This window comes from Sinohyriopsis cumingii, chromosome 1, assembly GCF_028554795.1.
Source record: "Sinohyriopsis cumingii isolate HCF-2022 chromosome 1, ASM2855479v2, whole genome shotgun sequence".
Taxonomy (NCBI): Eukaryota; Metazoa; Mollusca; class Bivalvia; order Unionida; family Unionidae; genus Sinohyriopsis; species Sinohyriopsis cumingii.
In genome coordinates this window covers 107,572,477-107,597,846 of record NC_142961.1, presented here as the reverse complement: position 1 = coordinate 107,597,846, position 25,370 = coordinate 107,572,477, and the positions used below count along the sequence as shown (strand labels likewise).

At 34.1% G+C, this 25,370-nt stretch overlaps 1 protein-coding gene across 1 annotated transcript; it reads right to left on the bottom strand.

The window, feature by feature from the left end:
• LOC149807537 (uncharacterized) lies at positions 1–25,370 on the bottom strand. Its single transcript, XM_089967550.1, has 9 exons — positions 25,255–25,370; positions 22,986–23,544; positions 14,215–14,355; positions 13,097–13,240; positions 11,844–11,998; positions 9,132–9,288; positions 8,318–8,476; positions 6,611–6,744; positions 1–2,699 (listed from the first exon to the last, which is right to left on the bottom strand). The coding sequence occupies exons 2-9, from the start codon at positions 23,523–23,525 to the stop codon at positions 2,618–2,620; spliced, it is 1,512 nt and encodes a 503-aa protein (XP_089823676.1). The 5' UTR covers positions 23,526–23,544; positions 25,255–25,370; the 3' UTR covers positions 1–2,617.

Here is a 25,370-nt window from a genome sequence, read left to right as displayed (position 1 = left end):
TTGTTTTCATATTTTATTAAATTGAAATCATAGATGAAAGTTCATAAACCAATTTATTTTGTCTAAAGTCAATGTACGTGGGTTTAAATCGTTCGGATCATAAGAGCTAAAATATTGACCAATATTTAATCCTGTATAATAGCTTGATTGAAGATATTGTACGCTTTCAGTACTCAGCTCTAAAATATCGATAATTAGCGTGCTAATAACAGCCACATTATGTGTCAAATAGGAAAGCATTTCCATTTTCATGTCAACATTGCTTTATATCGTACGTGAGCTGAGTATGTTTACATGCTTAGACCAAACATATGATTTACTAGTATAGCATACTAGTTTTATACATGCATTCAAAGTTCCGCTTGTCATATTTAATTCAATCTTAAGACCAGTTCGCTCTTTTTCTAGGTTATATTAGTTTTGAATCGAAACTAAACAACATTATGTTAATGTCAGGACAATTTGGAAGATATTGACTGAAATTAAATATTTAATAATGTATCATTCATTTCAAAACTTTACAAAATTAGGTTGGTCACTAAGATAACTTTTCCCATGTATGCGAGTGGAGAAATTTCTTTCAACTTTCTTGAAAGCAAAGATTGACCTTCAGGTAAGTTTTGAGACAGGGATAATTGATAAGGATTCATCACCGTTTATTGATCATTGTTCAGTATATACATTATTTGATTTAAACCGAATCTTTCCATCACCGATTTAGTTGATGATTCCAATCTTGTGTTTCAGTTTGATGATACTAACATTGCTAATTACTTTTGCATTAAACAAGATCTTGTTTTATTTGCCCGGGTAAATGAAGTGTACTCTTGAATTCTTTGTTTTGTGAAACAGTTCTAAAATATTGTATTATGTCTTGTTCCTAATACATGTCCCAATACCTGTACAAGCCTAATATTAAATATATATTGTTACAGGTTGTTTTGTTTGGTTTAATAGTATGATACAAAAAAAACCCCCACAATTCTAATCTTTCATTGCAACATCTGGAAACATAAAAGCACAACCGTTTTAGTCGTAACAATTGTTGTTTACAAGCATGGTTTTGAATGAAAATATATATGATTCACGATGATTATTGGTCATTGTTCAGTATTCCAATCATTAGTCCAATCATATACATACATACATAAAAGAAAGTTATGTTAAAATATGCCGCAGTGAATTTCTTTCATACTTCGATTCCATTCGATAATTTAGGTCATGGCATCTGATCATCCATTGTCCATTGTAGTTAGAGAAAGTTTCTCTAGCAATGATGTGCGATAGCAATTTATTTGTTATTTTAGATGTCATAATGTACGCTTTGGCAAGAAAAAGAGTTAAGCAGTTCGTACTGTTCAGGCTGATAAATTGAAAACTAAAATACATCAACATAAATGGCTTGAATACACACTAGACGAGAAATAGCTAGAATACACACGAGATATGAGGACTCACAACAGAGCCTCTAGTTTGTGAAAAGTAAACTGATATACATTTTATCAACCACTAGATGCACTTCAAATACATATTATCCGGTTGTATTATGTACAAAATATCTAAAGGTTATAGGAATATACAAATATACATTGATAAATATTAATACAATATAAAGTTTTATGCTCCAGATGAAATTGCCAGTTTACAAAATATTTCCCATTTCCATGTTGTTTCTGCACAAGAACCACTCTCTTTAAGCATGATCACTTTTGAGCTCTTATTATCTCTTATATCCTTCAACTATCATCTTCAATGCTCTGTGTTTTGTTACATTGGCAATAATTAACTATAACCTGTCATTGTACCTTCTTTGGAACTAATGTTCAATAAATCTTACAAACCATTTATATAAGTTTAACTACTATTTCTGGCATGTGAAAATGGCCAGTGAAAACCTGGTGTGACCAACATACAATAAATTATGATCTCACTTTGAAGAAGAAGAAAGAAAAAAATGCAAGCAGTACCTGTAACTTGGCGAAAGGGTTGAGAATAACTTTTCAAGGAAAGCGAGATGTTTTGAAAAAACGGCAATGTGGGATTGCATGAATCAATTATTTAAAACATCTGTCGACAGTCTTTTCATGAGAAAATATAAATAGATTGGAAAGAAAAGACATGTATATACCATATTTCTGAAAACACTAAAAAATGTAAGTTAACATGGAAATAATAGTATCTTTAAACCAAGAAGTCTCTATATAAATTTAGTTTTAGCTTTCTATTGAAATACTTAGTGATCACTGTGTTGTATGATTTGAACGGCAACGTGGTGATTGCCGTGTCGTACCATTTGAACGATAGCTTGATGACGATTGCATCATATGAATACATTTAAAAACATATAACGAAATCAGAGTATCTCTCAGTTAAAGATATATATATATATATATATATATATATATATATATATATATATATATATATATATAGTAATGATTTCAAATATGATACCTTGAAAATGCAAATAACGTTACAACAGTCATCTTCCTACTGATCCTTGGAATACAAAAGCTCAAAATTCTTATAAAAGCGAGAAAAAAAACATGGATCACCCTCGGGATAAATATCCATCTGACGGGTAGATAAGAATGGTATGATATAAATGACGTTTCATTTAATATCGAGAATGATGATACGGCTTTCCTCCTCCATCTCGAAGATAAGAGCAGTACATCACACGATGAAGATCAAGGTACCTAGATATACAAATTTCATCATTATCTGAAAGATAAATGCAATCGGCACAAACATATTCAATCGAATGAAACTTCTTCTCTCTTTCTCTCAAAATGTATTTTGCTAACTGCCTTGCAAATCTTTGTTCCTTCATTAAAATAGTGCGTGACTTTATTCGACCATGCTATTATTTTGGTATCAAATTACTTTATTAACTACTACCATGGCATTACTATTAACTAATACTAATATTATTATTATCGTTAAAATTCTCACACGCCTCTTTAATTGCTCAATTCCGGCTGGTGCAGTAAAATTTTAGAATTTCCAACAGCAATCATCACATATTGGATACTTATATTTTTATCAAATGTTACCCAACAATTTTACGACAGATGTAATTTTTTGGAGTCAGAAATCTACGATTCTGATCGAACTGCTTTTAATCGTCATCATCATCATCATCATCATCATCATCATCATCTTATTATTATTATTATTATTATTATTATTATTATTATTATTATTAATTTTGTTGGTGGTGGTAATAGTAGTATTATCAGACGGATCACGAAACACTTTTTGGAGTTGAGGCACGTAAACATGCAAGTAGGTGGAGAATCTGCAGGATAAGGACGAAACCCTCAGAAGCACTCTGCAGTATCGCATGTAAGTAAGCGCCTTTACTGTCTGGCGATGTACTGTCCATTTTTGGTTATTATTCCTATGCAGACCAACTTTGGCAGACACGAATGTATGTTAAGAGTCTAACAAAATAGTTCAAATAATTGGCTGCATGAGATATTTTGTTGTGATAACTTGTTAAAGTCTATCTAATATATGCCTCGGTTGATTGAACTAATTAAATTGCTTCCTAAATATGTGTTTCCATTTGCTTTTGCAAAATCTGAAATGCCCATTCTAACTGGAGCAGATCCGTTGTCAAATATTCACCTTCACAGGTGTGTAGTATTTGCACGTTTCCGTATTCTTCAATTTTCGAGGTCAGTGAAGCGTGTCTGTAGCTCGCAATCCCATAATGCCTAAATAGAAGTAATCGATTTTGAAAAACATCGAAACTTATAAAGTTTGCTTCCATGAGCTCTTGCATTGTAAGCGTTTATGAGGTCTATTTTAAACCATCTAGCCGTAACAATAAATTTACCTATGGAAACGTTCTTGTTGATTCACGTTCATTGAATCCGACCCTGTAAATTACGTATTTCTGTCACGTTTCTATTTACTGAAATTACGCTAATATCTTTATTTCTCATATTGGAAGTTATAGCCCGCACGAAATGCTCGAAGCGAAAACTAATGCACCATGACTGATATGTAATCCGAACTCATCGTAAAGATGTACACTATTAGGTCCCATTAGGCAGTACAGCATTATCGTGCTTACAGAATCTACCCGTTCCTTTCTAACCATGCTCTTAATTCTTCTGTTATTTTCTAAGCCTCCTTACATTTTCAACATTCCATTATTCTCAATAGGTTTGCTTCTCTTTTGCCGGAATATCAATATATAGTTTTATACGCATGCTACTGTGAACGTGTGCGTGTGTGTGTGTTCTTTATTCTCATCTGAAAAAGATCTTGTTTTAGGTGAAAATATATTACTCCATTTGTATGGGAAAATAAGAACGCGTGTTTTTTTTAGTAATACTGCACCAGCTTGGGAGTGCAGCATTAGTCCGAGAAAACGAGTTTATATAACCTTTGTATTATATACTAATTATGTTTTCCACATAAGGCTTACTAATAAAAAGAATACACTGTAGGAAACAAAGCAGTAGAATTTATGCTGCATTCCAAAATAAATAGACAACGGTAGATTGATCAATACATTGTAACAATATTATTGCGCGCGTAACACATTGCATCACGAGCTGAACATTAGTTTAAAAATTCTTGTTTTGATCTAATTAAAATTGAAACTTAGATTCATATTGTGAATGAATGCATGTTGAAACTACTTTTCCATTTGGTCTGGAATGTATCGATTGTGTTTTCTGTTCACCCAGAGCATTTTTCTAGATGTGATGGACGACATTGTTATAGCTGGGTCAATTTCCTATCATGTACTTGTGATCTGAGGAGTGGACTGGCATTGAATCAACTGTGCCTCTGTTTCTGTTCTGTCATTGATTGTTTGGAATCATAATGTGCGAAACATAATAATTATTTTGATTGCAATTATCAAAAAGACGCTAAGGAATATCAAAATACATTTTGTTTTGAGCGCCGTAAGGAGACTGTGATTTGTTTTGGAAATGTAGTCTAAATTACAGAGCAATTTCGCGGTGTGTATCAAGTTTTGGAGCCTATGACATGTGTCATTTCATTTGGATTGGCAAAATTAAAACGTACATTTTGAAGAAATTCAAGATGCATAAATTTAAGCATATTTTTTTGTCATTCTTATTACCAGCAAAAGAAGACACATGTTTATGCCCTGTCACTTGCATGATCGCTGTTTAAGTGACCCCAGATACGACTTGTATGGTTTCTATCGCTAGCCTAACAGTGTATCAAAATAGTTTAACAGGGAACAATGCTACGTATCAGATAGATATCGCATAGCCCTTGGCCTCATTATGCTTTTCTATGCTATTTTAATAGACCCCAGAGATCACTGGTCATACTCAGGACCATATTATGCGAAAAGTTACCAATAGTTCTCCATAAAAAAATGTTTAATACATCAGAATTGTATTTTCAATTATTACGTCTCTTACGTTTGTTGGAGACATTGTGAGTATCACGTTCATTCGTTTACTTGTTTGAAAGTTTCGGCTGTGGCTCAGTGAACTCATCCACATCGTTAACTTTATCATCTCTACTTTAAAATGGACGAAACAGCTTGTTTAGTTCATTCACAAACAAATTTAATCAACCAAAACCTAAATCGTCTACTACAAGAGTGTATATAGTTTGTTTACAAAGTAATTCCTAGTACACGATAATAGTGTTAGACACAAGTAGCATGCAGTATGAAGTGTTTAACATGGAAATAATCTGCATAATACTGACAACGTAAACTTAACGGAGAAAAACTTGGGCATATATATAAAATGCTTAAATGGGAATAATAATCGCGATTTTTACATAAGGATATACTGCTATGAAACGGGCATATAGTATACACGTTGCCCGTTCTTGTCTAAGAATGTCTGGTGACAAAGTTTAAATCTGTACTGCATTGCTATTTTTTGATCCAATCCAAACAGGTCCAGTTCATGTAAAAAACTGTAACTAACTCCCTCCCTCTCTCTCACTCTCTATGTCTGTCTGTCTGTCTGTCTCTCTCTCTCTCTCTCTCTCTCTTCACCTACGACATAAAATAGTATGACTTAAAGCTGATATGTGGTAACTATGCACGATGTCTCCTTGTTAGTTCCTGTGAAATATTTTCATTCTTCACTGGGGCGGATTTATCGTGCCGGCTTGTTTAAGCTCCCACCGGTCCCTCAAATAAAACGGATTATTTTTTTAGTCATCCACTAGTCAACATATTTTGAGCTGAATCAATTAATCTCTTTGACTCAAATTTGCAACGCAGTGCACCAAATGTACTCCACTAAATAATGTTCGTAATATTACATTGACATTTCCGAGGGGAAAATCGGTAGCTAGGATGAATAGTAAGGGATAATTCTATGTCATATCCGCTTTCTTTGTTCAGAGACTCTAATTGTTTAAGATGATATACAACGGAGATATCCGAACAATTTCTTCACAGCAAAAGAAGGATTGTTAAAACTAATTAGACATTGTATTGTCATGTGCATGTAGGAGATGAATTTATTTTATGACAAGAACTTTTGATAAAAGATTAAAAAGAGAGGTCATTTGGTAAAAACATACCAAATATAATAGATACATAATAAAGCCAAGTCACACGCATTTCACTAAAAGGGAAATTTACCTTGCGATCTCTCCTCGAAGCCATGACTTATTCGCCAAGGTAGACATCCATGTGCCTGGAAGTAACTCGCAAACACCAAGTTTGCAACCTAATAGTGCACCGGCGACGGCACAGTTTGTATCGGCATCACCGCCCTGAAATATTTCCGGTTTTAGTCTCAATGAATTCATTCTAAAATCCAGTCGTCCGTTGGCTTTTTCGAAGTACTGGATAACGATACTAAAGCGTTTATTCAATACTAGAGACCCACAACCCAGAATTATGCAACGAACACGCACTGTCAATCACGCCATCTGTATTTCTTTATATCACTACCTTTTGGAAGCAGGTGTCCGATCAGCAAACTTATTTTTTCTATATATGTTTTCTCTGACGTTCATACGACCCTGCCTGAATGATATATTATGGTACAAAGCACTCAATAAAGAAAACTATACACTTTACCTACCAAACTGTAAAATACGTTATTTTTTCAACTTTGAATAGTAAGAGCGAACATTTAGTGATACAAAATTATGATTTATTCTTGTATGAACTCGCATATAACTTTTACAGAATTTTAAAAGAGTAAGTTGAAAATATTCCCACTGAATAAGAATCAGAATCACTGTTATAAGCGTATCGGTTGTTTCCTAAGGCCATCATGTCATGATATACGTGGAATTACAGTGTTCATGTACCAATGTCTCTGTTAGAGACCTGGAACCTTACGAATTTCAACTATGTTGTATACATTTGATTTCCAGCTTCTTAATTTTATGGTCAGTAAAGTTCCGATTGGCTATATTTAACCAACTTAAAAGGCTTCCAATCAATGAAACAAATTCATGTGATAAAAACACTCAAAAATTGAAAGACAATCAATACAGCAATTTGTGTGACAAAAACTCTCCAATTTTAACGACAATAAATAGAGCAATGCATGTGATCAAAATATTCAAACTTGAAAGGCAGTCAATACAGCAATTCATGTCATAAAAACACTCCAATTTGAAAGGCAATCAGTACAGCAATTCATATGATACAAACACTCCAAGCTGAAAGGTTCACAATCAGAACAGCAATTCACGTGGGAAAAGCACTAAAGCGTGTAAGGCTCACAGTCAGTACGGCAATTTATGTGACACAAAACACTTCAACTTGAAATGCTCACAATCAATATAACAATTTATGTGATAATAACGCTCCAACTTGAAAGGTTCACAATCAATGCAGTAATTCATGTGATACAACACAACGAACTGAAAGGTTCACAATCATTACAGCAATTCCTGTACTTTTAACACAATATATACTGAATACATTGTGCTGTGCGACACTCGTTCTAAAAGAAATACAGCATACGAAATGTCCTAGGAATCGAACGAAATAAGTTGACTGCTTATCATTCTTGAAAGGGAGATATGCTTTCCTTTCAGAGTTAATTTACTGCTTGTTTGTTAAATGAGTCAAATTGACTAAATGTGTTTATTAACTTGTTTTTCATCTTGAACAGCAGTATCTGTGTACATAATTTCGCGTTTTCAATTAACCTGCACCCTTAAAACAGAGAGAGAATTAGTAAAATTTCAATAATGCAAAAAATGTCAGAATATGAGTGAATGGACATTACTTGTACGGATTTTGGAATTGTAACAGTATGCACAGAAACTTTAGTAGTAACATCAGCTTTTGAAACGAACATTTATGACTTAGATTTTAGTTTACCTGCATTGTAAGTTTTTGGATGGCCGACCGGAAATTTTTCTGCTTAAGGGCCCAGAATCCAGCACCCAAGCATTTGAATGTATATCCCATTCCATATTCATCATCCAGTTCCAGTTCTGCCAGAACTTCACAAGTCATGTACCTGTGTAGTTCCACTTTCTAAAGGAGTACATTCTTTAAAAATCATATCGTATAAATCTTTGCAAATTATTAATGAACAAGTCTAAACTATTTATGGATTTGGTCAGCAACTGGAAATAAAAATTAAGTTGACGATTTATTTTATTCTATTCCCAAGGAATTCTTATATAATTCCGTATTTTTCAATTTTGGATTTTTAAAATCAGTGATGAACTTTTGTCTGCTAGCATCCATATAATTTCATGAGAGCATGGTATATAGTCAATTTCATTAATATAAAGTATTGTATCCTGTCATCTTTTAGAAAACATATATATCTATATATCTACCTACCTGTCTATCTATCTATCTATTTATCTATCTACCCCTTAAATTAAATTTTCTGCATCATTCATAAGTAATGTATTCTGGCTTTTCGCTGTGATACAATTATTTCCTATTATGCACATTGAGATAGGGCTAATATTGGTGCATCTATTTGTTTACGTCGACTCGTCTTTGTTATTATTCCCATCAATATTGCATCCTCTCTTTCATCGTGCAATCCAAATGCAGACATAAACATAATTCAACGTATTTCGACACACACACACACACACACACACACACATATATATATATATGGTTGAAGACATTACAATAAAATAATTTAAGTCCAGATATGTCTACTTACTTCGTCTTCCTTGTCTAGATACTTTGACGCACGTTGATATGAGTCTTCAATGATGACAGGCACGTGATATTCCTTTGCTCTAGCATCATAGTATGGGGCTTGTCTCTTAAGCATCATACTAATAGCTACAGAAACGGCAACAGCTGATGCAACACACCTTCGACAGGTTAAATAAAAATAACAAACCCACGATCAGATAATTTTCCTTATCTAAAGCTATGAGATGAAGTAAATTAAAGAATATGATGAGACAACTCGCAAGTGCCACTCGATGTTAAGCAGAAATATATATACATACATATATATATATATATATATATATATATATATATATATATATATATATATATATATTGTTATGTACATTAAATTTGGAACGTGTGTAGTATATTCAATTTGTAACGTCTGTAGGCTTTTGGCCATGATTGTATGCTAAGTATATTTAATTTATTTTTTGTAATTGACCTTTGTCCATGATTGAGGGTAGGAAGTGGACCAACCTGAGTTATCTTTTTTTATAAACAACATTTTCATAGCTAATTACTATCTACTATTTTAGATTATATTTAAGATCATTATTTATTGGAGGTAAACGTATTTGCAGTTGTTCATTTCAATGTATATGGGATGTTTTAATATAAATTAAGAACGTTCTAGAAGCAGGTTGTTTACGAATTTGATGGGAAAAATTACTCACATCCTGTTTCTGCTAAAGTGTCTTAGGTTTTTATATAAATGTTGTTTACTTCCGAATTTCTCATTCCATATGTTAACACGAGTTATGGTACAGTTAATGTTTGAGAGGGTTTATTTAGTAAAATTATTCTTTGGAATTACAAAGCGCTTATTAAATATTTCTGACAATATCAGTAGTTTGGAACCAATGTGAATTCATTCATGGACATTTTGAATTATAACATTATGATACATCAAGACTGTTGGCACATAGCCACATTCCAAATTATTGGAATTCATTCAGACCTCCATAATTTCGGACGTGTGACATAACTTTTAGGACGATTAGGGATTTACAATGCTGTAAGTTCTTTTATAAATTTACTTTGTGTTCTATGAATAACCTATTGGTTGAAGGTTACAAAACTTTTTCCCTCTTAATTCGGCCGTTTTAACTAAGTATCCCAAGACTCGTCAAATAACATGATAAGGGTCGTGGTACCTGGTGTATATAAAAGCCCGAAGGTGAGCGGATTCATGATTTTGATGCATATCGTCCTCAGTTCAAGAGGCTTAGAAAAAAGTGAGAAAGTCTAAAAATGATGAGGTAATTTTTCTTCTATACAAGTACACTAGCGATGAGGTGCTTGACAAGGCTCTCCACGATTTATTAATTATTTGAAGTGGTACGCATCGGAAAGCGCTATGGTTTGAGAAGGTATATCGGGCGCCGAATCTTGTCTCTGAAAACCCTAGTTACGAACAGTAAAGGGAAAGGTTCCCCACAAAAGCTGTAAATATCCATGAATTAGAACTAAAATACCAAAGAATGTTTTAGAATATTGACTCTCGTTTTCTGTATAAAAAATGTATAATCTAATCCTTCTGAAAATTGATGATTATGATAAAGACTATCTGCTATAAACTACGACGAAGACTTCATTTCAATACTTCTGAAATGCTAAAAAGGACAACAGTTTCTGATCTATTTTCGTTTCAGGAAAAATTAATTCTGATTTCAGCAACTGCAGTTTGGCTACTCCAGCTAGGAAGGTATGATGCAATAGACATGGCGAGCTCAAGTCATGGCTATTTATAATGAATATGTGGATTGCTAACACCTTCTCCTGGGCCACTGGGACGAGCATATGGTGTGCGTATTAGGGACCTCGAGTAGTTAATAGATGTTCGTTAACATAGCAAAAGACAAAATAATTGTCGAAGACAAGATGGTTGTGACTGTATAATTGGATGTGAATGTATAATTGGTAACTGGATTAATTCAATCATACTGATCAAAACCGTAAATTATAGTCATTTATGAAAAGTTGATGTCATATTTAGTGCATATTAAGCTGTGAAAAAGGTGCGGTCGTGCTATATATATATATATATATATATATATATATATATATATATATATATATATATATATATATATATATGGATTGCATAAATTTAATTCACGTTAGAGCATTATTAAATCGAAACAGTTTTTATGATCGTCTGAAAATAACAATTGCAAAGATCCTAAATACAGATTATTATTGCAGTGAAATTGTCAAGAAAAGATCTCATCTTACTCCAGAGATAAAATGAATTTGACAACATACATCCGTTGAAATGTACCAATTGCAGATTATTTTGTTTTCATTTTAAATTTTAATATTATAAGCAATATGCCGTTGTTTGCAAAAACACATGGCGACTGACTCCTGATGTATGATTGGCTACACAACTGCTTGACCTGCTAATTATCACTTGCGCAGTTTCTTTCTTTTTTTATTAAAGAGTGTCTCATCATGCTCAAGAAAGACAAAACAAACTAGAACAAAACAAAATAAAAACAATGATATCATATATGTTCTAATTAATATATCATCTCAACGCAGATAATAACTTTGACCATGACTTTTGCACATTCTATTTTTTATATATCTTATATTTCTCTTCAAGATTTGGTCTCCAGTAAATCGAAATCTATATTACTAGATCCAATTCGGAATTCTTTTTCTCAGAAACGTTTTCTAGTCTTACCGTGGATCAAAATGGGTTGTACGGCAAATGAGAACTGCATTCTTTTCGACTCTCTCTACATCCCACCATTCATGGATACCAAGAATAGATGTCCTCATGACTCCGCCATTCGGGGCGTCAACACATCCTCTCTTGATCCAAACATCTTCAGAGACCTGGATCCGAAAATGAGTCAACCTTTACTTACAAACACGGTTCTTGTATAGACAAAACAGGTATGATTGAGATTTTTTTCTTTCATTTTTTCTTCAGAAATGATACATTTAAAACATATGACACTAAAATCTGGACATTTTCTCAAAGGACTGCTAAAGCAGATATAGTGTTCCAAGCAGGGCTGTCACATGTTCTCTCTGGATGAAACGGCGCTCCCCACTCAGAAATAAATGTTGTGCTCCACCCCCACCATTAGGCAATAGAAAGTAAAAATTGCCCTGGTGTTCAAGTCTCACGTCGAACAGTTACAAAAGTGAAAACAACAGTAACATAAAAATTAACAGCAACATATGCAACTGCGCAGTATCCCACATTATATAAAACTAATATTATAAATGATTCGCAGTACCGGTATCACTGATTCGTAGTTGTTTATTGGCAGTTATCGATAGGTCGGATACCCCACATGGATCTAAGTTCACAGATTCACGCTATGGAAGGAGTTTTCTTCGCATGGAAGCGTCCATGATTATTATGAAGACAAAAACTACAAAACTACATTCTATGTCTCATCATCAAACACGCGAATGTCGAAAAGCTAAGAAAGTGATCCTTTGCAGTTTCATCCTAGAGCGAACAAAATCTGGCTAAAATAAATACGAATTAGGACAACATCAATTAAGCAGTAATATTTGCTGCTGAAGTTACACTAGTGTCTTTCTAACGTATCTCTATATTACTTTGAAGAGATGTTTATAACATAATATGAAGGGTGGAAAGAAGAATGAGGACATTCTCAGTTTATCAGAATACTAGTGGGTGTAACATTACGATTCTGTATGAAAGAGAACGGAAGTTTCTACCAAAATTACTTTATGACGATGTCAAAGTATGTATACGTGACTTGCATTGTCAAAGAAAGTAGTGGACTGAAAATTCTATTTACCTATAGTGATATTCAAGATATGGTATTCTATCATAGCAGTATGATTTAAAACAACATAATACAATTCCTTACATGCCCTTTTCAGTTCAAATCAATGCAAAATGGACTAGTAGTGCAAATATTTGTTTGTCTTGTTTCTTGAACTTCATACCCTTTCTGGATTTGAAACAAAGCCATACTGACTCAGAATTGTACGTGTGGTTCTACCAAGTCCCATTCCTATTCTATCGTCAAGCTCTGGGAACCCTTTATTCGACCATTCATAAAGCTTTCTGGCGAAGTCGTTGGCATCAACCTTCGGCATAGAAAGACGAATTCGGAGATAAATTACAGATCATTTCGGAGACAAAGACAAAATGAAATGTCTTACAAATAGATGTAATACTGGTATTTCAATTTCCCTTGACATACATTGAATACTAAGATCAATTTGCCGTGACAAATCCATGCCAGAGAGAGAGAGAGAGAGAGAGAGAGAGATAGACAGGGATTGCATTCTTTCAGTAAATCCAGAGACATGACACTATAATACCATTCTATTTAAGAGCATTGGCCTAGCGTTCATCAGAAAGACATGTCAACAGGTTTAAGTGATTCATTCCACACAAAAATCTATGTTTTTCATAAGTATCACCTTATGCATTAAATACTGTGTGATTTGTTTTTGTTACAGGAAAGGCTAATCGTTTTTGTCATATACAATAAAATAAAAAAAATAAGAACATAATGTAACGACAAAAATTAAGACAAGAAAGTGCAATATAAGTGCTGATTAGTGGCCATATTTTATAAGAGGCACTATATTGTAGTTGTTTGTTAGTATTATGTTATATTATTAATTTTCAAGGGAATGGGGTGGAGTGGAGTCTGGTATGGACGACGATAAACCAAAACAAAACCGTCTAATTGATCCAGACATTTGCACGATGGAGGAGCGGCTCATGAAGTTCAGAAGATGTAAATAAAAAAATGGGATGCAAAATATTCAGGTTGTTTGAATGCTGAGATCGCAATACACGGGGTAAAAATCGGTTATGCTTCTTTTTCACCAGGTGATACACAAGAGATTGTTGCATTTTATTATTGTTAACGTATTTATGTTATGCATGTTTATGAGAAACGAGGAAATCTTCCCGCAAAAAACCACAGGTGAAAAAGGATCTCAGATGATTTTCGCCTGTGATTTGCAAAGGTAGTTGAATACCATTCGGTATCAATCAAAATTAAGCCATATGTCCATATTAGTATTACCAGTCAATAATGTGTTACCTTTCCGTGCATAGCCGTGAGAGAACGCATGATGAGGAGCATGTGATCTGAGTCATCTGTCCAGTCCCCAATTTCCCATGCATCACGGTGTCTATCGCGGACCTTGTAGGCAAACTCTAAATCCGCATACTTTCTGTAATGCTGGAATATATTTAATATCATAAAAGCTAGTTTTACTTCTCAGTAGGAATACATGAATGTCTACTAGGAAATTTCAATTACACTTTTGTTATAGTAAGAGACAAAAACATTTACTCATTACAGGAAAGCTTTCAAGAAGCTATGCCAATTTAGCATTTTAATTACAAGGAATAAACCTTTTACGTTCTGAATGAATATATATATATATATATATATATATATATATATATATATATATATATATATATATATATATATATATATATATATATATATATATATATATAATACCCAACAAAAATCAAAGCTAAATACCAAACGAACGGAGCAACAACAGCAGCAAGATCAACAGAATATCAAACAGGATATATATATATATATATATATATATATATACAAAGACCAAGTAACATGTAAATTCAGAAAATTAAAATTTGCATGTTTTAATATTTAAGCGCTTGAACTTATTTAATGAAACGTTTATTGATGAAGATGGTAATAACGATCATCACGATGATAATTATCATTATTATGGTTATTATTATTATTATTATTATTGGGGGTACTCTCTCTTCTTTGATGTCTTCATACCAGTTAAGCTAGGCCCCTTCCGCCGCTCCCTACTGATATACTTGCCGAATGGCTTTACGTTATGTGTTAGTGCTATATTGTTTTTTATATATTGTGTTACTAGTATTAATATAATCAATTTGTAAATTGTTTTGAAATATTTGGTTCTTCATCAAAGTTCAGTTGGCAGTACTTTTCGCTCACTTCCCTTCCCCTTTAGCTTTCATTTTTGGTCTTTGCGTTTTATTTTCTTCCTCCAGTGGTGTAATTTTATCTGCGCCTTGTTGCTGAATATGGTCTTTACATTGTTGCTCTTCTTGTTGTTGATGATGTTTTTGTATCTGCTTTTCCTGTTTGATATTTTGTTGATCTTGCTGATGTTGTTGCTCTATTTGTTTGGTATTTTGCTTTTTTGTTGGGTATTTTGCACTGTCTGTTGTTTCTGTTTGTCTTGTTGTTTCTGCTGTTCTTGTTCTTGCTGCTTTTGTCCCTGTTGGGTATGCTGCTGTTCTTTGTTGTTTTTGTTGTTCTTGCTGCTTTTTTCCTTGTTGGGTGTTCTGCACTATTTGTTGTTTTTTCCCCCGTTTTTCCTGCTGTTCTCGCTGCTTTGTATTTTGAAAGACTGTCATTTCTGAGAAATATACTTGCTGCTTATTCTCTTCTTGGGACTTTGGGCATTTCTCTGGGGCATGGTTAGTATTTCCACATTTGCTACATTTTCTGTGATGGATACATCCTTTGTACTAGGACTTTGTTATAAAGAAAGCTGACTTCATTTTCCGTAATTCTTTTTTCTCAGTTTCTAGTTTTCTTATCACAGTTAGATGTGGGCTTAGTAGGTGTGTGCCCATCTTGCTTTGGTCACTTTGATACATCATTTTCACTCAAATATATCTCAAATATATCCACTGTTGCCTGCAGAGATATTTCTAGCGGTATATCCTATAGGTGCAGTTCTGCGGTTATCTTCTTTACTTTCCTTAATATTGGTGATGGTTACTTTTTCTTTTCCAATGACCATTTCTCCTGATGGCAAAATTGGCTGATTCCTTTTGGGTCTTAATATGTATTCTTTGAAGCCCTTCTTGTTGAGTGAATTATTAAAACTAACAAAACCTTTATTTATTATTTGTAACTCTGTCATCACTGTAGCCATTCTTGGTCTTAGTTTTAAAGGTTTTCCTGTCATGTCAATTTTTTATGTGCAGTCCTTGTAAGCACGTGCAAGAAAGGATCCTTCCTCCGTCTTTATTCTTTCAGTCTTAAGGTATTTTTCCAAAAAATATTTTCTCGTGCAGCACGTGAGCACAGTTCACTCGTCTTCATTTGGTTAATTTGTATATGTATTCTTTGTAGTATTTTTTATTTATTCTTCCAATAGTTATGCAAATATGCACAAAGTTACCTAACGTGTAGTGGTAGTCCTGTATCAGATTATTTGTCTATTAGATTAGGAGTCCCTATATAAGTTATGTAATCTTGGACCGCTAAGAGTACTAAAGAGAAGGAATGCTTTATTCTTAGCACAGTTAATGCCCGAGGCATGGTAGGGGTTCTTATATATCCGCTGCTGTGAACTTTGACACGCCGGCAGTAAATTCAAAGCATGCGAGCAAAACAATTATGCAACGTAGAATAGAGAGCTAGCAATAAATGGTGGAGTTCAAAAATGTTAGAGCCAAAGCTAAGCATCCTTAGGAAGATTGCATTCAACCTCACCAGTGCACTAAACAATAAGGAAAGAGATATATGGGTGGAAGGCTGCGAGGGGTCCACAGCAATAAATGAAAGAGGCGATGTGCTAGCGTGGGGAGAAGGGGAGGAGGCCACACGGAATGACTCTCCGTGAGGGAGGGATACCCAAAAGGGGGCCATCGGGACCGCCATCCCACTCCCCCGCCCTTCTTTCCTTTATTTACACAGGATACGGAGACCCTCCAAATTTTAAGTAACAAATATAACACTAACACGCAGCCTCGTAGCTGCTATCAGAAGTCTAACACTATATGTACAAAAGAGTAACCACGCGTGTGACAGAGAGTTGACCCAAATGAGTAAAGAGCAAATGCTGGTGTAATGGCAGTGTTACGCGGCTCATGTGAGGTAGTAAAATCACACCTATCTCCCCAAACGAACGATCCAGATACAAGAACAGAACGAGAACACAAATACGGTGATACAAAAACACTATACTAAAAACTACTAGGCGTCAAAACATACCTGCAGAACACGCACTCTCACAACACAACTACTCTACTGTAGTTCTATTTGGGTTTGGGATCGGATTGACTCATTAAATAACTTAGAATTTGGAATCGAGAACTTCGAGATGAAACTTTTAGGGTACCAGCATAGGAGCGCCCCATATATAGATTGGAGAATGATAGGAGTGGAAAGGAAGGATAAAAATGGAAAGAAAGAAGAAGCGGAAAGGAACGATAGACGTTGAAAAGAAAGACAGAAGGGAGAAGAAGGACTGAATCGGAAAGGATGTAGAAACCCGAATAGTACAAGAACGATCCAAGAATGATCGATACTCTCACACATAAATCATAGAGTTTCGAATCATGAGCTAAATGTTAAATGGAGCTCGACCAACTAGGTCAAGTGCTATGAGAATATTACTGAGTACATATTGAGAACTTGTTTTTTGAAATAGTTACATAATAGGCTCTGAAGTTTATTTGTTCATATGATTTAATATATATTGAGTCTTGAGTTTTATATGTGTTTGGAGTGTCGCTTTAAGTTGACCGGGGGCTCGAATATCTTAACACACCTATCTGACGTATCCTTCATAATAATGCAGCCGGGTCATTATTGCCTGTGTCCGTCGTCCATCTGATGTGCGTCCGTCCTTCAACAATTGCTTGCTTCCACTTCTGGACCGATTTCATTCAAACTAGGGACATGGGTTTATACCATCAACATCTTGGACGAATGTGCTGATAAACAATATTCGTGCATATTAATGAGGTAATCTTGCAGCTGACTGGCAAGACTTGTTCCTTGTTACCACTATTGAGTCCATATTTGTGATCCGATTTTGACCAAGGCTTGTGAATATATATATATATATATATATATATATATATATATATATATATATATATATATATATATATATATATATTAAACTACATTAGGCCACACAATTGGCCAAAAACTACCCAAAACCTGCCCAAATCCACCACAAACGTGATGAAAGTTAAACAAAACATACCAAATAACCAAAGAAAAACATTAGAAAGAGTACTATTTTGTGGAAATAGAAAACAAATTAAGCCTCATTTAATATTTACTTTGGATGGAAATGAAACCAGATAAATGTTACTGGATTCATTTCCAGTGCTGGTTTTCAAGTAAAAATGGACCCAGTCAATATGTTCCAAGTGAAAATGGTCTCATTGTGAAGTAAATAATGAACCAACAGTGCCATATATATCAGTGGAGATGAAAACAATCACATACACACAACATTATATATATTTTTACACGTGTTTGTTCTTGCCTTTATTAGCAACTGGTTGTCGCTACGAGCTATTGCGACATTTTGTATTTCTTCATTGCATATTTTTAAATTCTACTTTTTAGAAATCAAGTAAAGGAAATAATGGACTATCGTACCTATAAACTGAGATTAAAAAAGAAAGAAGTTTAACATTTACAAAAAGTTACAAACAAAGAACAACCGAAGGTAACACATAAATCTTTATAACCGATTTCAGAGATCTATCAAATATGGCATCTCTCGCCGCAAACTAAAAATTCATAAATATCTACAAAGATTATTATTCAATGTCTTTAAAACATAAAATAAAGCGCATCAACATTAAACTAACGAATTTCGACTGAAACGTTTTGCATATTTTCAAACAAAGTATTAATACAATCAACATAATGCAAGTAATGCTTGCAACCGGTGTCGTATGTAACTAAAAGTTCCTACAGTTACACAAAGATTATTACACATAAACATTGCTAAGATATTTACATAAAGGCAGATCAAAAATTGAAACAGTGTAAATGTGTAGCTATTTCCCTACAATAGACAAGTATATTTCTTGTTCAATATGTGCAGCCTAGGTCAATTGTCGCCATTATCGCCATTTCTTTTGCGATGTTCGTTCCGCCTTTGTACGCTTGCTTTGCCAAAGTTTGCGTCCCGCATCTATTTTTGGCCGGATGCATTGGAATGTTCCGTCGGAGCAATGTATAAGCTGCGAAGTATTGGAGTTTATTGCTTTTGTAAAAAGTTTGTAAATATTCCTGTCTTTTCAGCTGATGGTTTTGTACGCCAAATGGTTTCAATTGCATAAAAAGAGAAAGGGCCAAGTAATTTATAATTGCCAGATCCATATAGTGCGCGACGAAAATCTACGAAATGAGCTTGAGTTACACTATATAACCGGTTGATTAATTTAGTTATTTTGTGTTGTTTCCAATCAACAACCTGCGTACATTTATTATTTATGGATTCCGAGTTGTTGTTGGTCCAAAGGCTCGCGGTGATTTTGCTTTTTAATAATGTGTACACAAACATTTTAATTTTTTGTCATATAAATTTTTTAATTACTGTTCGAAATTGGGATACTGTTTAAAATAAATTGCCAGATTGTCTTCTTGTTTCGCAAACTTAACGTTATCTTGACTGAATATCAGGCAACTGTCTTCATTGAAGAGCATACGAAGTATTAATATTGTGACAAGATCTTCACACACACAACTTGCACTACAACTTTCATAAGGATATTTCTTGGCGCGCTTTGGACCCATTTTGCAACATTGAATTAAAATAAACAAATATACTTGATGTAGTAATTCTACTCGTCTAATTCAGAAATTACTCGAACTGCTCTCTCTCTCTCTCTCTCTCTCTCTCTCTCTCTCTCTCTATATATATATATATATATATATATATATAATCAATTACACAAAACAATTCACCATTCTCATTAATGTTAAAACATCCTACTTTTATTTACTCACTTCTTTGACTTTTACCGCGTTCTGTAACTTCCGTGGACCACTGCTTTGTCACAGTATGTACTCAAATAATAGTATGCTTCGTACTTGGTGACATTATTTTGCCTGACATTGTTATGTATGTGTTCAAAGATCTTCCTATCTGCCTCGCATAAATAAATCCTATGCGCAGAAGATTGTTTTATAATTATCATAAAATTTCAAGTAACAACTATAACATTATAAAATGTAATGAGACGAAGTATAAAGTAAATAATGTGTTAAGTATATTTTATTAAATTTATATTTTATTTAATCTGTGTTTGATTTGATTTGATTGTTTGTGGGTTTTGGAAACTTTTTATTTTCTTTACATGTCAATGTATTATAATTTTGTTTACTTGGAATTTGATATTTTCCAGAATATTCAGTTTGACCCGAATCTTTCCATAAATACCTAATAATAGAAACACTGTTTCTATTTTTGACTTAGTTCCTGCCCTTAATTTAGGGTCAATTAAACAACTTTTATTCTTGGAGTAAAATGATTGGTTCTTTTCAAGGACATACATTGGCTACGTAATTTTTATATGTAAACATGATCACGTGATCCTCTATTTCGCAAATAGGCATTTCCGAAATTGCGCAATACTTAGTATGAATAGTGATGTTTAGAAAGAGAGAGATCTCTCAGAGTTTTGGGGCTCTTACAACACTTCATGTCAAGTTGTTTTCTTCTGTTGTGACTAGTATTGAATTTTTGAGTCTTTTAGTTTTATTTTAATTTTTCGGATTCTAAAAGATTGATTCGTTTTTCTGCAAATATTTTGTGCTCATACAGAATTTTTGAACAAAGACATTTCTTAAAATTTTTATTTGGATTTCCGAAATCTGAGGATTAATTATTGTGTTTCCACAAGGAACTATAGACTTCAACACAGCACAGGTTACAGCATATGTCATCGCCTTCCATCTTGGATTATTCGTCGGGATTCGAACTTGAATCCATTATGACATTTTATTATCAGGACTTCTAAAATTGTATTTGTGGATTATTTTTGGATTATTTTTATATTTGATTCTTAAAACAGTAAATTGTTATATTTTTCCATTATTACAGTAATTTTCCAGGGAAATAAATAATTATATTTTTCAAAGCTTGTTGTTTTCACTCTTTCTTTTGCTACTGTTTATTCGAGCCTAAACACGTAAAAAATGGATTAGCAGTTCTTTGCACTTCAATTCAGAAAAAAAAAAAGAATCAATGCCTTTACCTGATTTCTAAAAACAAGAATGTATATAAAACTCAAGAAGAAATACAATATATCGCTATGGCATGTGTGTGTGTGAGTGTGTGTGTGTGTGTGTGTGTGTGTGTGTGTGTGTGTGTGTGTGATATGGATTTGTATCGTAGCTTTAACAATTTTTCAGTCATATCGCTACGATGTCTGCAGTGATGTCTTGTACTGGGGCATCACACCGCAGACATGTATTATGATGTCCCTCCCAGTCACATTATCCTGGCACCAGGCCGACGAGTCCTAACACTAACCTCTTAATGCTGAGCGCCTAGCGAGTCAGCTGTTAGTACCATTTATTATAAGTATTTGGTATGATTCAGTAGGGGTTCGAACCTGCGACCTCCCGCATCCGAGGCGAACGTTCTATCCACTAGGCCACCGGAGTGGTCCGCTATAGCAAGTACCAACAACCAATTGCTAATAAAGACAAGAACAAATACAAGTAAAAATATTTATAATGTCGTCTATATGTTATCATTTTCATCTCCACTGATATGTATGGCACTGATGGTCCGTTACTTACTTCCCAATGAGGCCGTTTTCACCCTGAACGTATTGACTGGGTCCGTTTGGACTTGATAACCATTATTGCCGAAGAATCCATTTGTCTCCCTTTTTCAATTATATTCGATGTAAATAGAGTGTGAACATATTGGGGTTTTACATATTGACCTCTACGACCCCATCCAAATGCAGCAATATGAAGTATCTGGTCTTTATCCCTAATAGCGCCAATACCTTCCTCAGTAAATTTATATATCATGTTAGTTCTAACGCGCGGAGTTAACCCGCCGGTAGTGGTTGAACTTCGGACTGCTGGTCGAGCGGGTTGAAGACTATCATCAATATCAGCAGGAAAGGTCACAATAGTTTTTGTGTTGCTTCAGTTGCTTTAACAAATTTTTGTATTGGTTCGACAGTTGGTTTACAAAACTGCTCTGTACCTTCGGTAAATTCCACTTGAGCTTCCTGACGCTGGTGTAGCTGCTGTTTGACCGAATCACGAACGGGGGATATTTTTTAATTGATTCTAGCTGTTGTCGAGCTGGTTTATCTGTACAAGATTCCATAGTTAGCGCAGAATCACTCATAATTATTATTTAAATAACGATTTAATTACACATCACCTGTCAGCACATCAACGAGAAGTCAGTTATTTTATAGCACACAATGATACCCCCGTGGATACCCCTTACAAGTGGGGACGTCGTCGTGATCCCGTGGCGGACCCAGGGTAGAAGGTTCGGTTTTTAAAATAGACTTAGAAAGTCCTTTCTTTAACTCATGTAACGGGACCATTGCGCTGGTTTTAGTAGGATGATTGGTTTTAAAACGTGCCTTTAAATAGTCCAGAAAACGTCAGTTTACCCCCATTCCCCGCTGCTGCAGTTTTGTTGGTTTTATGTGGCTTTGAGCAGGTTTAGGCTACTTTGGGGTGAATTGTGCGGCCGAACTAAATTCGCCTAAGCAATATATTAAGTTTCATATCTTTACCAAACATACACACACACACACACACACACACACACTGGATAGAGAACTCGATAACAAACTTAAGCAAATATTTTTCAAAATTTTCAAATAAGAGAGCAAAGGACGCAAAATCATCACTGTGTGGCTGATAGTAGCCACTTTTCAAGGTTGTAACTTTATACTAATACTGTTAAGACATGACTTCTCAAGGCACATGTCTTGCAGGGGAATGTTGCACCTTTCGTTTCATACAGACCCGCCTTGAATGCATTTTTTCACGGAGAGATTGCAAACGTGATTTGAATTTAATTAATAACTCACCTTCAGCGCTTCTTCTTTTGACATAAATTCTGTAAGAAGTCCGATTGCATCACCCATACACTGGCCATAAATCGTAGCTCTTATTTGTTCTTCTAACCGGCTTAAATCACGTAGCGGTTCCTCAGTTTCATGAGCACCAGATGGCTGTGTTGTATTTGTCCTGGCGTCATGGTCATTCTCTTTGGTTCTTTGACGTCCTGGCGGATTCCTGCTCCACCAGCTGCGATCCTTCTCATCATCGTTCTCGCTAATATTTACATCTCTCTTCACGGTCGTGAAAGATGCAGAATCCTTTGTTCCGCCATGTTTCATAACGCGACTATTCTCAGAAGAGGCATTTTCAATGTTTCTGCCAGATGGAAGATCTTTTTTCTGGACTGATCTCGGTTCCTCTTTGAGTGACGAACGATGATACATCTTATTTTCCGATTCTTGTGCATCTCGGGATCCAACCCGGCGTTGCCTTCTAGTAGAAGTGTAATATCTAGGATCTTTATAATCTTCTCTTTGTGTGGTCATGAAATGATCATACTCAGCCATGGTAAAGAAAAGTCTGAAACTATAACATAATTTTATCTTTGTGTACACTTTTAGACTTGTCATGTAGAGGAAATTAAGCAAATATTAAATATTTCAGGCATTCTTGGCTTGCTATCTAAATGAAAAATTTTAAATTCACCCATAGCTCACATTTTCACAAAAGCTTACAGTAAAACTTTATTAATTTTTCCACTCTTCAATTTTCGGAGGTCAAATCACCTTTTTACTACTACTGCTGCTACTACTACTACGACTACTACTACTACTACTACTACTACTACTAATAATAATAATAATAATAACAATAAGAAGAAGAAGAAGAAGAAGAAGAAGAAGAAGAAGAAATATGAAAATAAAGAAATCAACAAAAGGTTTAAATTGAATTGCACCATTATTATCTAAAAACTTGAGCAACTCAACAGGGATAAATTCCCAAATTCTCTAATATAATTCAACTCATCTAATATCTTTTTCTTGGTCCTTCTATCTCCTTCTATCTTCTTCAGTTACGTGAGGATGGTAAACCTACTTTAGGATTAAACTATGAGTGAAAAGGATATATAGACTTACTTCAGCGAAAAAGAACCTAGTTAATAAATACCGTTCTGTTCTTAATTATTCATATTATTCACTTGAAAATCTACTTGATATCTTCAATTATTCAGTCGTACCATATTAGTTATTTTCATTCTGGATTTAACTGTAAAGGCTGATCATTAATTAATGGATAGATTGCCAAAATTCATTTACAAAATAAATCAAATGCGGTGGACTTTGTATTACATTTGATAAAGTCTAGAGTAATAATGAAAACGTGACTAGATGGTGAGTAGGTGAGTGTTTTCCAGCGTAGAGCGGCAAGGAAAAAATTATACATGCATATATATATATATATATATATATATATATATATATATATATATATATATATATATATATATATATTTCATCACGTGATTGCTGTCTTTCATAACAAGACCTTCTACTGCTATCACGTTACACAAAATCTAGCAAAACCTCGGCAATTTCCATCCTACATTTACCTAGCTACATTTACAGATTTAGTATGGTTTTAAGTTGAAAATTTTGTTTTAGTAATTGCTATGTTTCCAATTCTTCTTTTTTTATTATTATTATCTATCAAAGGAAACTCAGTTCTGTTTAAATGTAAGAAAAGTTTTACTGGGCTTTTCGCTGTTTTATTAACATTCACATGACGCCATTTTGAGTTCGACCCTTATTTTACATTTCGAAATTATTATGAGAAAATATTCCTCCAGTATGCAATGGCGTTGAATAGGAAGATTCCACCCTCGAGATGAACATTTCAAGCTAAACACGAAGTTTTGGCCAACATTTATTGTCCTACATCGATGCGTACGCACGATTCTATTTTAATATGTATGTGCAGATAGGAGAGTTTCTTTCTACCAAGAAAGCGGTACAAAAACCACACAGTAGTCATCATTAAGGGAAATAACTCCGAAATATTTTAAAGTACGTTTTTAAAGTCAATATCAGAGTTATGTTCCAAATATTTTCATGGATACCAAGGTCATACATTCTTTAAACAGAAATCTGAACAGGCGACACCAGAGAACGACGTTTCATATATAATCAAAGCTCATTCATACAAAAAGTACCTGGACGTATACAGGACCAAACCGTAATACAAATACCACACAAGTTTACGAAAATCTAATCCAAATAAAATATATTTCATACGTACCAATTCCTAGTTTCGATATTTACTGACTGCAATACACTTCCTCACAGGCTGCACTCGTTTGAGACACCAGGTAGTACATAACTAACGGACCTTACCGGAGGAAAAAGCAAACGAAA

Bases quoted from the DNA above. Each gene is read 5' to 3' on its own strand.
- LOC149807537 (XM_089967550.1), bottom strand. From the start codon at position 23,525: ATGGCTGAGTATGATCATTTCATGACCACACAAAGAGAAGATTATAAA. The intron at 14,356-22,985 runs GTGAGTTATTAA...AATATATTCCAG, and splicing joins CAAAAGAAGAAGCGCTGAAG to CATTACAGAAAGTATGCGGA. The intron at 13,241-14,214 runs GTAACACATTAT...TCTATGCCGAAG, and splicing joins TCACGGCTATGCACGGAAAG to GTTGATGCCAACGACTTCGC.